Source organism: Oncorhynchus masou, chromosome 6 (genome assembly GCF_036934945.1).
Source record: "Oncorhynchus masou masou isolate Uvic2021 chromosome 6, UVic_Omas_1.1, whole genome shotgun sequence".
In the NCBI taxonomy this organism is placed as follows: Eukaryota; Metazoa; Chordata; class Actinopteri; order Salmoniformes; family Salmonidae; genus Oncorhynchus; species Oncorhynchus masou.
Genome location: NC_088217.1, coordinates 82,545,195 through 82,560,755, shown reverse-complemented (window position 1 = coordinate 82,560,755; position 15,561 = coordinate 82,545,195). Strand labels below are relative to the sequence as shown.

Here is a 15,561-nt window from a genome sequence, read left to right as displayed (position 1 = left end):
ATTATTCAATAGAGATACAATTAATTAATGCTAGCCCAGTGCCACAACTCACAAAATATCATCAAGATACGTAGGCTAATACATCTCATAAAGATTCAAGATGCACCACTAATATGCATTACCAAATAAAATTGTTAGGAATTTTGTCCCTTATATACAGTACACACATATGCTGAAATGCTAAGGCTACCAGCTAGGCGAACGTTATATTGTAATTCAATATGCATGGGGATCTCGACTGAAGTATATTATGTGATAAACATGCATGACTAATACTAAAAGATAACGCTATTTTACTTAGTTAGCTCTTGCAAACACTGACACAACTTTTCCCTGTGAGTTTGTACAAGCTCCCAGGCAAAACAATATAACAATATTTCATATTTTAATGAAACATGGTGAACCCCCAAAATTGCCCTCGCTAGAAGCCTGTGTTTCAGACTTAAGGAAGTGGATGGCTGCAAACTTTCTACTTTTAAACTCGGACAAAACAGAGATGCTTGTTCTAGGTCCCAAGAAACAAAGATATTCTGTTGAATCTGACAATTAATCTTGATGGTTGTACAGTTGTCTCAAATAAAACTGTGAAGGACCTCGGCATTACTCTGGACCCTGATCTCTCTTTTGACGAACATATCAAGACTTTTTCAAGGACAGCTTTTTTCCATCTACGTAACATTGCAAAAATCTGAAACTTTCTGTCCAAAAATGATGCAGAAAAATTAATCCATGCTTTTGTTACTTCTAGGTTAGACTACTGCAATGCTCTACTTTCCGGCTACCCAGATAAAGCACTAAATAAACTTCAGTTAGTGCTAAATACGGCTGCTAAAATCCTGACTCGAACCAAAAAATGTGATCATATTACTCCAGTGCTAGCCTCTCTACACTGGCTTCCTGTTAAGGCAAGGGCTGATTTCAAGGTTTTACTGCTAACCTACAAAGCATTACATGGGCTTGCTCCTACCTATTTTTCCAATTTGGTCCTGCCGTACATACCTACACGTACGCTACTATCACAAGACGCAGGCCTCCTTATTGTCCCAAGAATTTCGAAGCAACAGCTGGAGGCAGGGCTTTCTCCTATAGAGCTCCATTTTTATGGAATGGTCTGCCTACCCATGTGAGAGTCGCAGACTCATCTCTTCAGTGGGTCATATGATTGAGTGTAGTCTGGCCCAGGAGTGTGAAGGTGAACGGAAAGACTCTGGAGCAACGAACCGCCCTTGCTGTCTCTGCCTGGCCGGTTCCCCCCTCCCCACTGGGATTCTCTGCCTCTAACCCAATTACAGGGCCTGAGTTACTGGCTTACTGGTGCTCTTCCATGCCATCCCTGGGAGGGGTGCGTCACTTGAGTGGGTTGAGTCACTGACGTGATCTTCCAGTCTGGGTTGGCGCCCCCCTTGGGTTGTGCCATGGCGGAGATCTTTGAGGGCTATATTCGGCCTTGTCTCAGGATGGTAAGTTGGTGGTTGAAGATACAGTGCCTTGCGAAAGTATTCGGCTCCCTTGAACTTTGCAACCTTTTGCCACATTTCAGGCTTCAAACATAAAGATATAAAACTGTATTTTTTTGTGAAGAATCAACAACAAGTGGGACACAATCATGAAGTGGAACGACATTTATTGGATATTTCAAACTTTTTTAACAACTCAAAAACTGAAAAATTGGCCGTGCAAAATTATTCAGCGCCCTTAAGTTAATACTTTGTAGCGCCACCTTTTGCTGCAATTACAGCTGTAAGTCGCTTGGGGTATGTCTATCAGTTTTACACATCGAGAGACTGAAATTTTTTCCCATTCCTCCTTGCAAAACAGCTCGAGCTCAGTGAGGTTGGATGGAGAGCATTTGTGAACAGCAGTTTTCAGTTCTTTCCACAGATTCTCGATTGGATTCAGGTCTGGACTTTGACTTGGCCATTCTAACACCTGGATATGTTTATTTTTTAACCATTCCATTGTAGATTTTGCTTTATGTTTTGGATCATTGTCTTGTTGGAAGACAAATCTCAGGTCTTTTGCAGACTCCATCAGGTTTTCTTCCAGAATGGTCCTGTATTTGGCTCCATCCATCTTCCCATCAATTTTAACCATCTTCCCTGTCCCTGCTGTCCCTGCTGAAGAAAAGCAGGCCCAAACCATGATGCTGCCACCACCATGTTTGACAGTGGGTATGGTGTGTTCAGGGTGATGAGCTGTGTTGCTTTTACGACAAACATAACGTTTTGCATTGTTGCCAAAAAGTTCAATTTTGGTTTCATCTGACCAGAGCACCTTCTTCCACATGTTTGGTGTGTCTCCCAGGTGGCTTGTGGCAAACTTTAAACAACACTTTTTATGGATATCTTTAAGAAATGGCTTTCTTCTTGCCACTCTTCCATAAAGGCCAGATTTGTGCAATATACGACTGATTGTTGTCCTATGGACAGAGTCTCCCACCTCAGCTGTAGATCTCTGCAGTTCATCCAGAGTGATCATGGGCCTCTTGGCTGCATCTCTGATCAGCCTTCTCCTTGTATGAGCTGAAAGTTTAGAGGGACGGCCAGGTCTTGGTAGATTTGCAGTGGTCTGATACTCCTTCCATTCAATATTATCGCTTGCACAGTGCTCCTTGGGATGTTTAAAGCTTGGGAAATCTTTTTGTATCCAAATCCGGCTTTAAACTTCTTCACAACAGTATCTCGGCCCTGCCTGGTGTGTTCCTTGTTCTCCATGATGCTCTCTGCGCTTTTAACGGACCTCTGAGACTATCACAGTGCAGGTGCATTTATACGGAGACTTGATTACACACAGGTGGATCGTATTTATCATCATTAGTAATTTAGGTCAACATTGGATCATTCAGAGATCCTCACTGAACTTCTGGAGAGAGTTTGCTGCACTGAAAGTAAAGGGGCTGAATCATTTTGCACGCCCAATTTTTCAGTTTTTGATTTGTTAAAAAAGTTTGAAATATCCAATAAATATCGTTCCACTTCATGATTGTGTCCCACTTGTTGTTGATTCTTCACAAAAAATACAGTTTTATATCTTTATGTTTGAAGCCTGAAATGTGGCAAAAGGTCGCAAAGTTCAAGGGGGCCGAATACTTTCGCAAGGCACTGTATCCCTCTAGTGGTGTGGGGGCTGTGGCAAAGTGGATGGGGTTATATCCTTCTTGTTTGGCCCTGTCCGGGTAGTATCACCGGTGTCCTGACCCCTCCTGTCTCAGCCTCCAGTATTTATGCTGCAGTAGTTTATGTGTCGGGGGGCTAGGGTCAGTTTGATATATCTGGAGTACTTCTCCTGTCTTATCTGGTGTCCTGTGTGAATTTAAGTATGCTCTCTCTAATTCTCTCTTTCTCTCTCGGAGGACCTGAGCCCTAGGACCATGCCTAGGGACTACCTGGCATGATGACTCCTTGCTATCCCCAGTCCACCTGGCAGTGCTGCTGCTCTAGTTTCAACTGTTCTGCCTGAGGCTATGGAACCCTGACCTTTTTCACCGGACATGCTACCTGTCCAAGACCTGCTGTTTTCAACTCTCTAGACAGCAGGAGCGGTAGAGATACACTTAACGATCGGCTATGAAAAGCCAACTAACATTTTCTCCTGACGTGCCGACTTGCTGCACCCTCGACAACTACTGTGATTATTATTATTTATGCTGGTCATTTATGAATATTTGAACATCTTGGCCATGTTCTGTTATAATCTCCAACCGGCACAGCCAGAAGAGGACTGGCCACCCCTCATAGCCTGGTTCCTCTCTAGGTTTCTTCCTAGGTTTTGACCTTTCTAGGGAGTTTTTCCTAGCCACCGTGCTTCTACACCTGCATTGCTTGCTGTTTGGGGTTTTAGGCTGGGTTTCTGTACAGCACTTTGAGATATCAGCTGATGTAAGAAGGGCTTTATAAATACATTTGATTTGATATAACGTGTATTTTCTCCCTGGCAACTACCTAATCAACCCTGTTTCGCGTTTATTTCAAAGAACATATAACTCACTGGACGACCTTACTTGGAATGTGATTGGACGCCAGTCAAAGACCCACGCGAAAGACGGTTGGAATTAAGATTGAGGTCATTGCTTTGCTGATGCTGACGATGAGTGATCCATGGATCCACACAGATCCTTGCCGCAGATAGCAAATTCAAACTAAGTAAAGAAGGTAAGAATCATAATCAACTGAATACACTGTGAACGATTAAATGTTCATACCCCAAGATTAAATAATAACATATGTAATATATCATTTTCAGGGCCATATCAAAATGGAAAATGATAACATGCTGTTATATTTCTGAGCAGCCAGCTGCATGTAGCTACAGTAATATAGCTACAACTGGGTTAGCAGCTAAGAAGAATTGTCCTCCATAGAGACAAAGGTTTTCCACAAAGAAAGTGCAGGATATGTCTCCAGAATTGGACCCAAATGAGCATTCTGGTACGTACTGCACAAATCTAAAATCATATGAATGTCTGCTACCTGTAGGATAAGCACCAGGAGAATATGATGTGCAATCACATGTCACTTTTCACGTGATCTTTTGAGTAACATTAGGCTTTAACATTTTCTCTCCCTCTTTTCAATTTCTCTTTCAGGATATTTTGCTTTTATGAGGTTTGAGAATGGATGCACTGCAAAAATCTTCCAAACATCTGATATTCTAGGTGAAGAGGCAGTTCCTATCAGACAGCTGCAAGATCTTAGGTCAGGAGTCACCATTCTAGCCAAGTGGTCAGACGGCACATTTTATAAGGCCACTTGAATACACTGGGTGGCCAGACCAGATTGAAAAAAAGGTTTGAAAGAAAAACAATGACAGATTCTTAGATATGGACAAGCAAGAGAAGGGCTTCCCACCTCAACCAACAATATGGCAGTCACCCACATCTGAACATTTAAGCTCAGTGTTCAGGTGACACTGTAATAATTGAGGAGCCCACTGTCTGAACACGGTGAAGATGTCAGATCAATACCTACTCTCTGCAGACAAAACACAGCCTGTCCATCTCTATGGTGGCAATGCACTCGCCCTGGTGAGACAGCATCAACCAGCCCCAATTGAACAGCATGCACCAACCCCAGTTGGACAGCATTCCCCAACCCCTATGGGACAAGACACACCCACCCTGGTGAGACATCATCCACCAGCAGAGCAGGGACATCTTGCCCTATCCCCAGTGGGACAGCACTCACCAGCCCCCAATGGATGGAATTCACCAGCCCCAGTGGGACAGCACTCACCAGCCCCCAATGGATGGAATTCACCAGCCCCAGTGGGACAGCACTCACCAGCCCCCAATGGATGGAATTCACCAGCCCCTGTGGGACAGCACTCACCACCCCCGAATGGATGGAATTCACCAGCCCCTGCTGTGGGAGAGCACGCACCAGCCCTCACTGGATGGAAAGCACCAGCCTCAGTGGGACAGAAAAGGGTGGAGGAAGTAATTTTGAGAATAGGTAAGTAATTGATATCATGTCACCTATCAAACTTTATTTTGTGAAGTTGAATTGTAAATAATTTTGAAAAACTTCTCCAACCCCATTTCTGGTGTTTGTTTTTTTTTACATTTGGAAGAGTGATTGGGCCTTGAACACATAATAATGAATGTACTGTATGTGCTATTGTCTCCTCTCAGACCCAGTCCAAATCCGAGAGCTGCACGCTCTCATTGACATCGTTGGAGAGCAACTCTGTGAGCTACAGGAGAGAAGGCCATTGGTGCCGTCCGGCGAGCAAGAGTTGTTTCCTGACAGTGGCATGTTCCTCTCATCGTTCCACCTTGCTGCCATCTATCAGGCATCTAGGCAACATTTCTTGCATGTTTCATATCCTTTTTGACCATTTTTTTCTCAGTGGAAGAATGTGTCAATTCATTTTCCTTTGGATGCCATGGCAAGATCCCAGAGAGGAAGCGAGTCCTGGACCGGAAGAAGGTCAGCGGAATTCTAAGTATATTCTCAAAGCTCAGTTACTTTGTTACTTCACTGCCTACAGCCAATTAGGATTGATGGGAATGAAAAGGGAGATGCTTTGGGCAATACAGTATAATACAGAGAAGTAGTATAGTATAGAGTAGTATAGTACAGTATTGACTCACAATTCCTCCTGCCTGTAACCCAGTGGATCATCCACTCTGTAACTAATTCTCCCAACCCTATATAAGCCCCTTTACGAAAATGTAACTTTCTGTTCCAAGGACGTGCGGACTTGAGGTCCCCATGTTGAAATGACAAAGACCACCTACAGAACTAAGCCAACATCAGCAAGAACCTAACGAAATTAGCATCGAATTTCAATGTGAAGGTGACGACCTATACGCCGGAAGGATGAATTGACTCTACCAGCCAGAATATAGCATGAGCTTAAAGTATGGCAACTTGGTATGAACTTTGAACTCTTATTCACTAAAGAAGTGATACCTCCTAGCCATTGCGTTAGTGCAGAAACTGTAGACGTGGGCTAGGAGAGGACAGACAGAGTATCACTCCTACCACACAACGATGGTACTACCAAGTATCCGTTCTACCACCAGACACCAACCGATCGAAGCGGAGCTCAGAGTAAATATTTATTGCATTTTCCTTTTCCAAATGGGCGTTTATTTAGAATGCATAAGATCCTTTATTTACGATAAGAGTAGCTGCCTACAGCCCGATAGACAAAATATTTTTGTTCCTCAGTCTTCCCGCTCTTTCATTCAAAACCCAACCGTCATATCTGTTCCGTCCGCGAGGGACGTTTTCCTTTATGACATAATTTGTAATATGATCCATTCTGTGTAGATGTAATTCTGTGAGATTATTTAGGTATTTAGTAAATAAATAAACCAAATTTTGTATTGCTGATTCAACTTTCAGATGAGACTGAATAAGGCAACGATTAAATATTGACTGCTATTGATATAAATGATTCCCAGGTCTTTTAAAGTTTATTCGGAAGATAACAGCTCTGTAAACATTCTTTCGTGGTGCCCCGACTTTCTAGGTCATTATTTACCTGATGATCTTAAAATCAGGTGATATTAATTACAGAGAAATGATTTTATAGAACAGCATGTCATATCACCTAATCCGGCATAGCCAAAGACACGACAACTGTATCCGTCACAGCACAGACAAAACATTAATCAATCATTCTATAAACCAAACTTTAAAATTCATAAACCAAATTTTAAAATCAGTAAGGTCATATATTATTATTACAGAGTCCGCATTAACATGCAGGTACCAGATAATGATTTAGTATTGAAATTAAGGGGAATGTACTGTACATTGGTTTCAACACAACGCACGTTGTCAACAGGATCAGTAAAGACAACAAAGTACATGTTTTGGAAAATAGATCAGACATGACTGGATGAATAAATTAGATACACATGGATGAATACTGTGAGGACAAGTCAACCAATAGCATTACCCTTCTCTGCAAAACATTATTTGTTGTACAGTACATGTTTTGGTAAACAGAAGAAAAAAAATTCCACTGGAGCAGGTGTAATTAGATCTCCAGATTTGAGGGTTATTTTTTAAAGTGATAATTGTCTTGGAGGTTTGGATTAGAATTTGAGGCCACTAGAAGGTGTACTTCTCTAGAACATGGGTTCAATGCTGAAGTACATGTAACACAAAACTCATCATATACTAAGAGAAAACTGTTCCAATGAAAGGAAGTTGTTCCTTAAGTAACCATGGTAATAAGACAGATGAACCCAACTACAGAGATGACAAACGATGCCTTTACATTGACATTATTAATTCATGTAATTCATTCAATAATCTCCAATACGCAAAACTGCTACAGCATAGCCATTTAATGTTATTTAACAATGTACATCTCATTTAGAAACAATTGAATTGTTGAGTACTGTCAACATGGAAATGTGCATTGACAGCAGCACACAACCATATGGATGCAATCTGACCACTGCTCTTGCCTTTCTCTTAACCCTTTCCGTTCAGCTCTGGATGGCTCCTCTCTTTAAGGCCACATCATGCCCTGATCTAGTCTCAATTATAACGCCTGTCTCCTGAAGTGTACACTCGTTCACTATTTCACCCACAAATCTAAAAACATTGAATTTGCAGAGGCACTGTCCATAGCAGGGATGGTGAACTGCTGGTCTGGTGTAGGCCCGCAAATACATTTCCAAAAATGAAAGGAAAAGAATGAGGAACCTAGTCGGGTTCTCTAAGTTGTTGAAAGTTAGAATAGTAGAAAACACGAGGTGCAATTTCAATGTTTGGTTGTGCATCAGCAGTTTCTCTCTTGTAATGTCAGTCACTTGAGAGTCACTCAATTAGCCCATGTCAGCAAACATTTGTTTAGACTAGTAAAATAGTCTAGCCAGCAATCTAAACTTGTAGTAATCATGGTCGAATTACCAACTGGGGAGGGTCATTCTCACTCAGATATCATAATAAAAACTGCAAACATTTCTCTCCATCCTATAGTTGGGTGAAAAATTTCAAGAAATTAGCTGAAAAACTGCACATTTCTCTCCACCCAATTGCAAATTATTAGAATTCCATGAAATGAGTTTAGTTACAAAATCTCTCCTCGCCATGGCAAATTGTGTAGAATATTAGGGGAGGGGGGGGGCACTAAAACTTTGTGCTCGCAAGGTGGGACACAAAAAAATTCTACTTGGGGCACCCAAAAGGCTAGGGCCGGCTCTGACTGTATGTGTGGGTATGGATTTATTTATTTAACCTTTATTTAACCAGGCAAGTCAGTTAAGAACAAATTCTTATTTTCAATGACAGAACAACAGATTATTACCTTGTCAGCTCGGGGATTTGATCTTGCAAAATTTCGGTTACTTATCCACTAGGTTACCTGCCGCCCCAAGGTTAGGTAGACCCGCGGGCTATTGCGGCATGATGCGTTGAGATGTTTTGTGGTCCCCACCCCATCAAAGTGCAAACTTGTGGAGAAAGGAGAGATAATTGGAACATATGGCTAAGATTGGAGATACAGTAACTAGCGTACTATCCCTTGCAGGACAGATTATGGCAGCCAGCTCCATAGATCAGGATGAGATATAAGAGGATGGGTTTCTAAAGGCAGCAGGACAGGTCAACATTAAACCCTGAAGTCTCAGATAGACAACTCAAGTCTTAATCTGTCCACAGGCTCCAGAGCCAGGAGATGAGATAATGGAGGTTAGAGGGTTTACCAGTTAGATGACAGGACAGCCTGCTGAGTATTCCAATTAGTCCTACAACTATCAATTAGGGATGGCGAGATGGGGATGTAGAATTCAAATATAGATGGAAGATGGGCCTAGAAGTGGTGTCAGACAGTGGCAGGCAGCAATAGTCATTCCTTGTCAGTTGTTTTAATAATTTAGTCCTCTGTCCTCATTTCTTCTTCTTGTCTTGTGTGGAGGTGAACCAGGCGTCCAGCAGCTTCTTGCTGTAGTAGATCTGCCAGCCGTGCACCTGCACCGCGATCACCATCACCAGGTACATGACGGACACGGCAGAGAAGCCAAAGATGAAGCGGTAGGCCTTGCCGTGGCGGTACAGCTGCTGGGCCACCGGGAACATCTCCATGCCCCCGTAGATGAGCGGTGCTATGCAGAAGAGGCCGGCACTGATCATGGAGATCACCAGGTAGCTGATGTTGTTTTTGGGCAGGGCCATGAAGCTGAAGAGGGAGGGGATGACACTGAGCAGGTAGGGGTACTCCCACTGGTAGGGAGCAGCCACCACACTGTGGGACACTAGGTTCAGCTGGCTCACTGTCACCTGGGCAGCTAAGAGGAGCCAGATTAGAACATGGACGATGTTCAGCTTACGGATCTCGGACTTGAGGGCGACACTAATGAGAAAGACAGAGGAGAAGCACAAGAATATGTGATGTTTCAAATGGGTCACTGTGAACAAAACCTGTCATCTTGTTTTTATGTAGGCACTTAACCCTAATTGCCCCTGTAAGCCGCTCTGGATAAGAGTGTCTGCTAAATGACTAAAATGCAAAAACATTCAAATGTTATTTTTATTTCACCTTTATTTAACCAGGTAGGTTAGTTGAGAACAAGTTCTCATTTGCAACTGCGACCTGGCCAAGATAAAGCATAGCAGTGTGAGGAGGTAGGCAATAAATAGGCCATAGGAGTGAATAATTACAATTTAGCAGATTAACACTGGAGTGATAAATGATCAGATGGTCATGTACAGTTAGAGATACTGGTGTGCAAAAGAGCAGAAAAGTAAATAAAATAAAAACAGTATGGGGATGAGGTAGGTAAATTGGGTGGGCTATTAACCGATGGACTACGTACAGCTGCAGCGATCGGTTAGCTGCTCAGATAGCAGATGTTTAAAGTTGGTGAGGGAGATAAAAGTCACCAACTTCAGAGATTTTTGCAATGAGAGCGAACCTCATCTGGTAGTGTGAGGCCACTCTCTCGCGGTGCTGAAAGTCACTTCCATCTGTGCCAGTAGCTCGAGGTCCAGCTCGGGAAGCCATGGTTACCGCCTGTCCAAAAAACTCAAAGTAAAACATGTCATTCATTGTGTTAGAGCTTTCTAAGGTGCTCATTTAGTGCTCATTAGTTATTTCACAACTGCAGATAAGTATACAGCATTCGCTATCACTCTCAAAGACATTGTAACCTAATGGCAGTCTAATTACATTAGACAACTAGCCTTTAAAATAACAGAACTAATGCTCATTTCATACAAATTGTAACACCAATGAATTAATAATTGCATTAGTCACATGCACTGTAAACAGGTGTAGACTAACAGTGAAATGCTTACTTACGGGCCCTTCCCACAATGCAGAGAGAAAAATAGAACAATAATAGAAAGATGATAACAAAGAATAAATACACAATGAGTAACGATACTTAGCTATATGTAACAGTATAAATTGTCTGTCCCCTCTACCCGGGCTCGAACCAGAAACCCTCTGCACACATCAACAACTGACACCCATGAAGAATCATTACCCATCGCTACACAAAAGCCTCGGCCCTTGCAGAGCAAGGGGAACAACTACTTCAAGGTCTGAGAGTGATGTCACCGATTGAAACACTGTTAGCGCGCACCACCGCTAACTAGCTAGCCATTTCACATCGGTTACATATATACACAGAGTACCAGTACCGAGTCAATGATAACATGACTATATACACGGGATACTAGTACCAAGTCAATGATAACATGACCATATACACGGGGTACCAGTACTGAGTCTATGATAACATGGCTATATACACGGGGTACCAGTACTGAGTCAATTACAACCTGACAAAATACATGGGGTACCAATACTGAGTAACGATGACTTGGCTATATAAACTGAGTACCAGTACCAAGTCAATGTAATTGAGGTACATATTTACATATAGGTAGGGGTAAAGTGATTAGGCAACAGGATAGACAATATGAAGTATCAACAGCGTATGTGATGACTCAAAATGTAGCTATTTGGTTACTATTTAACAGTCTTATGGCTAAGGGGTAGAAGCTGTTCAGGGTCCTTTTGGCAGTAGGTACCGCCTGCCGTGCGGTAGTAGAGATAACAGTCTTATGGCTAAGGAGTAGAAGCTGTTCAGGGTCCTGTTGGCAGTAGGTACCGCCTGCCGTGCGGTAGTACAGATAACAGTCTAACAGAATAAGGGAACACCCCCCTATCCACATCGATGGAACAGTAGTGGAGAGAGTAGCAAGTTTTAAGTTCCTCGGCATACACATCACAGACAAACTGAATTGGTCCACTCACACAGACATCATCGTGAAGAAGGCGCAGCAGCGCCTCTTCAACCTCAGGAGGCTGAAGAAATTCGGCTTGTCACCAAAAGCACTCACAAACTTCTACAGATGCACAATCGAGAGCATCCTGGCGGGCTGTATCACCGCCTGGTACGGCAACTGCTCCGCCCTCAACCGTAAGGCTCTCCAGAGGGTAGTGAGGTCTGCACAACGCATCACCGGGGGCAAACTACCTGCCCTCCAGGACACCTACACCACCCGATGTTACAGGAAGGCCATAAAGATCATCAAGGACATCAACCACCCAAGCCACTGCCTGTTCACCCCGCTATCATCTAGAAGGCGAGGTCAGTACAGGTGCATCAAAGCTGGGACCGAGAGACTGAAAAACAGCTTCTATCTCAAGGCCATCAGACTGTTAAACAGCCACCACTAACATTGAGTGGCTGCTGCCAACACACTGACACTGACTCAACTCCAGCCACTTTAATAATGGGAATTGATGGGAAATTATGTAAATATATCACTAGCCACTTTAAACAATGCTACCTTATATAATGTTACTTACCCTACATTATTCATCTCATATGCATACGTATATACTGTACTCTATATCATCGACTGCATCCTTATGTAATACATGTATCACTAGCCACTTTAACTATGCCACTTTGTTTACATACTCATCTCATATGTATATACTGTACTCGATACCATCTACTGTATCTTGCCTATGCTGCTCTGTACCATCACTCATTCATATATCCTTATGTACATATTCTTTATCCCCTTACACTGTGTATAAGACAGTAGTTTAGGAATTGTTAGTTAGATTACTTGTTGGTTATTACTGCATTGTCGGAACTAGAAGCACAAGCATTTCGCTACACTCGCATTAACATCTGCTAACCATGTGTATGTGACAAATACATTTGATTTGATTTAGAAGCTGTTCAGGGTCCCCTTGAAAGTAGGTACCGCCTGCCGTGCGGTAGTACAGATAACAGTCTTATGGCTAAGGGGTAGAAGCTGTTCAGGGTCCCCTTGGCAGTAGGTACCGCCTGCCGTGCGGTAGTACAGATAACAGTCTTATGGCTAAGGGGTAGAAGCTGTTCAGGGTCCCCTTGGCAGTAGGTACCGCCTGCCGTGCGGTAGTACAGATAACAGTCTTATGGCTAAGGGGTAGAAGCTGTTCAGGGTCCCCTTGGCAGATAACAGTCTTAGGCTAAGGGGTAGAAGCCGCCCCTGCCGTGCGGTAGTACAGATAACAGTCTTATGGCTAAGGGGTAGAAGCTGTTCAGGGTCCCCTTGGCAGTTACCGCCTGCCGTGCGGTAGTAGGTCTTATGGCTAAGGGGTAGAAGCTGTTCAGGGTCCCCTTGGAAGTAGGTACCGCCTGCCGTGCGGAAGTACAGATAACAGTCTTATGGCTAAGGGGTAGAAGCTGTTCAGGGTCCCCTTGGAAGTAGGTACCGCCTGCCGTGCGGTAGTACAGATAACAGTCTTATGGCTAAGGGGTAGAAGCTGTTCAGGGTCCCCTTGGAAGTAGGTACCGCCTGCCGTGCGGTAGTACAGATAACAGTCTTATGGCTAAGGGGTAGAAGCTGCCGTGCGGTAGTACAGATAACAGTCTTATGGCTAAGGGGTAGAAGCTGTTCAGGGTCCCCTTGGCAGTAGGTACCGCCTGCCGTGCGGAAGTACAGATAACGGTCTATGACTTGGGTGAATAAGGTCTATGCATTAGGCTAATAGATTAGTTAAGGCATACATACAGAAATTACTTGTACAAAGCATAGCTGATCCTCCTAGTTTTCCTAAAGGTTACCCAGTGAACTTGACAGTGGACACATGAGGATCATGGGCATGTAGATTAACACTAGCTTTTGGCTACCCTCTGCTTTCCTGTCCCCTTCTGCTGGCTTATCAGATAACGCCAGGCCAGGCGAGGATGATTTCTAGTTAGCCAGTAAAATATTTAAATCCCCCCTGTGGGCTATTTAGAAAGAACCCAGAGGCGCTTGTGTTAAAACATTCATCAACCGGCCTGATTCCAATACAGTTTTTTTAAGACAGAGTTAGTTAGCGAGCAAGCATCATCAGCTAATTGTATGTAGTTTTTAAAACGACCTGCTGCTTGTAAACTAAACAAGCATGCTCACAGTTCATCCTGGACTGTGAGTGGGGAAATGCATGACAATGCAACGTTACAAGTCAAAATGTAAAAAGTCACCCAGACAATTTTAAAGTTACCAAGCCTAGCTAGCATCATCAGCTAATAGTATGCAGTTTCTAAATCGACCAGCTGTTTGTACTAAACTAGCCATATTGCCAACTTAGTGGTACTGCTAGCTTAAGTCTCATTGGCGTAGACACCTTGCAAGAACAAACTGCAGCTAAAGTTTAGTTTGCTAGACATACGTTAATGTAATACTTACTGTATGATCAGTACAACCGTAGTTGTTACACGTTCAATGACGAAACTCGGTGGACATTCCTCCTTTCTCCCGTAGACATGTGCAATACGGAAGTGTTGACTATTCAGTCTGTGATTGGACAGATGACTGAACGGAGGGTAGTGGGGGACAATCCAAAAAGTTATACTACAGTTGGAAACAGAAACGCTCATTGCGATAGGCTATGATCTTCTTCTTCTTCGTGAGGTTCGAAATAAGTTTGTTAATTGAACTTTTATAAATCCATTGAAAAATATTATAAATCCATTACACTTTGTGATACAAAATAGGAAAAGGGGAAACGGGAAAAATAAAACATATTTTTAATTACCCGACCAACTAACCTTATTAAACTCATTAAAACCCACCACCTTATTTCACTACTTTAACGGTAAATGATTCTACCCCAGGCCAACGACCTGAGTGGACGGGACACTACCACTCAACACACACTGTAACTCTTCTGAAGTTAAATCTCGTACCCCCAAGTACTTTTCTGCAGATGCCACCACAACATATATTTTCTGTGACTTTACATTCCATCACCATGGTACAGTTGATAACCATTGCTAAGGAGCCAACCTTACTGAAACATACAGTATATCACTCATTGGCCTATCCCTCTGTTCTGGCACAGATCTACTATTCACAGGGATACTCTCAGAATCCCTTACCCTTGATCCACCCTTCTCTACTTTCTTTACTGCCTCATAATAGGACATCTTCTGCACTACTCTGACCCTGGCCACCTCAACCTGCCTCTCTCGCACCGGACACCTCCAATTCTCCACAACATGGGCACAGTTGACACACTTTTTTCCCATCAAAACTACACATTGCTCTCTCCCATGTCCTCCTGCACACTTCCCACATCTTGGATTATCCCTCCTACACACTGCTGCAACCTGCCCATAAATGTGACACCTATAACACCGCAGTGTATTCTATGAAATATGAGAGATGCATAATTAGTCGTCTGTCAAATATAAATTATTCTTTATGTAACATTTGCAACAAATGCATTATATTGAATTTTGTGAGTGTATGCAGTGTTGTACAGGTATTGACAAAAATTATGATGATGATCTTCTTGAAAACAGTGAGTAACCAACAATAGCATGTGTTGGACCCTCGTTCCCACTGCAGGCCTTAATGCTGGAATCAGTTTTGTTTTTGAAATCCGTTTTGGAATACTGGCTGTACAAACAGCAAGTTACAAGTGACCAAATGGGATATGTGTATGTTCAGACAGCAGTCATTTGCTGGCATGGCTATGGCAGTTGTCATAGTAATGACAGGTGTGTGCGCAGAGGGGTAGGCTGATTGGTGGTGGTGCTCTGGTTCCTATCTCTCAAAAGTTATGTAACAGACTAAGGTGACAACAATGCCTGCC

The 15,561-nt window shown here is 43.0% G+C and overlaps 1 protein-coding gene across 1 annotated transcript; it reads right to left on the bottom strand.

Annotated features, from left to right (window-relative positions):
- Positions 1 to 7,789: 7,789 nt before the first annotated feature.
- On the bottom strand, positions 7,790 to 14,251 carry LOC135542797 (protein jagunal homolog 1-B). Its single transcript, XM_064970003.1, has 3 exons — positions 14,151 to 14,251; positions 10,379 to 10,488; positions 7,790 to 9,816 (listed from the first exon to the last, which is right to left on the bottom strand). Exons 2-3 carry the CDS (start codon positions 10,465 to 10,467, stop codon positions 9,354 to 9,356), a joined length of 552 nt encoding a protein of 183 aa, XP_064826075.1. The 5' UTR covers positions 10,468 to 10,488; positions 14,151 to 14,251; the 3' UTR covers positions 7,790 to 9,353.
- Between the last annotated feature and the right edge of the window lie 1,310 nt (positions 14,252 to 15,561).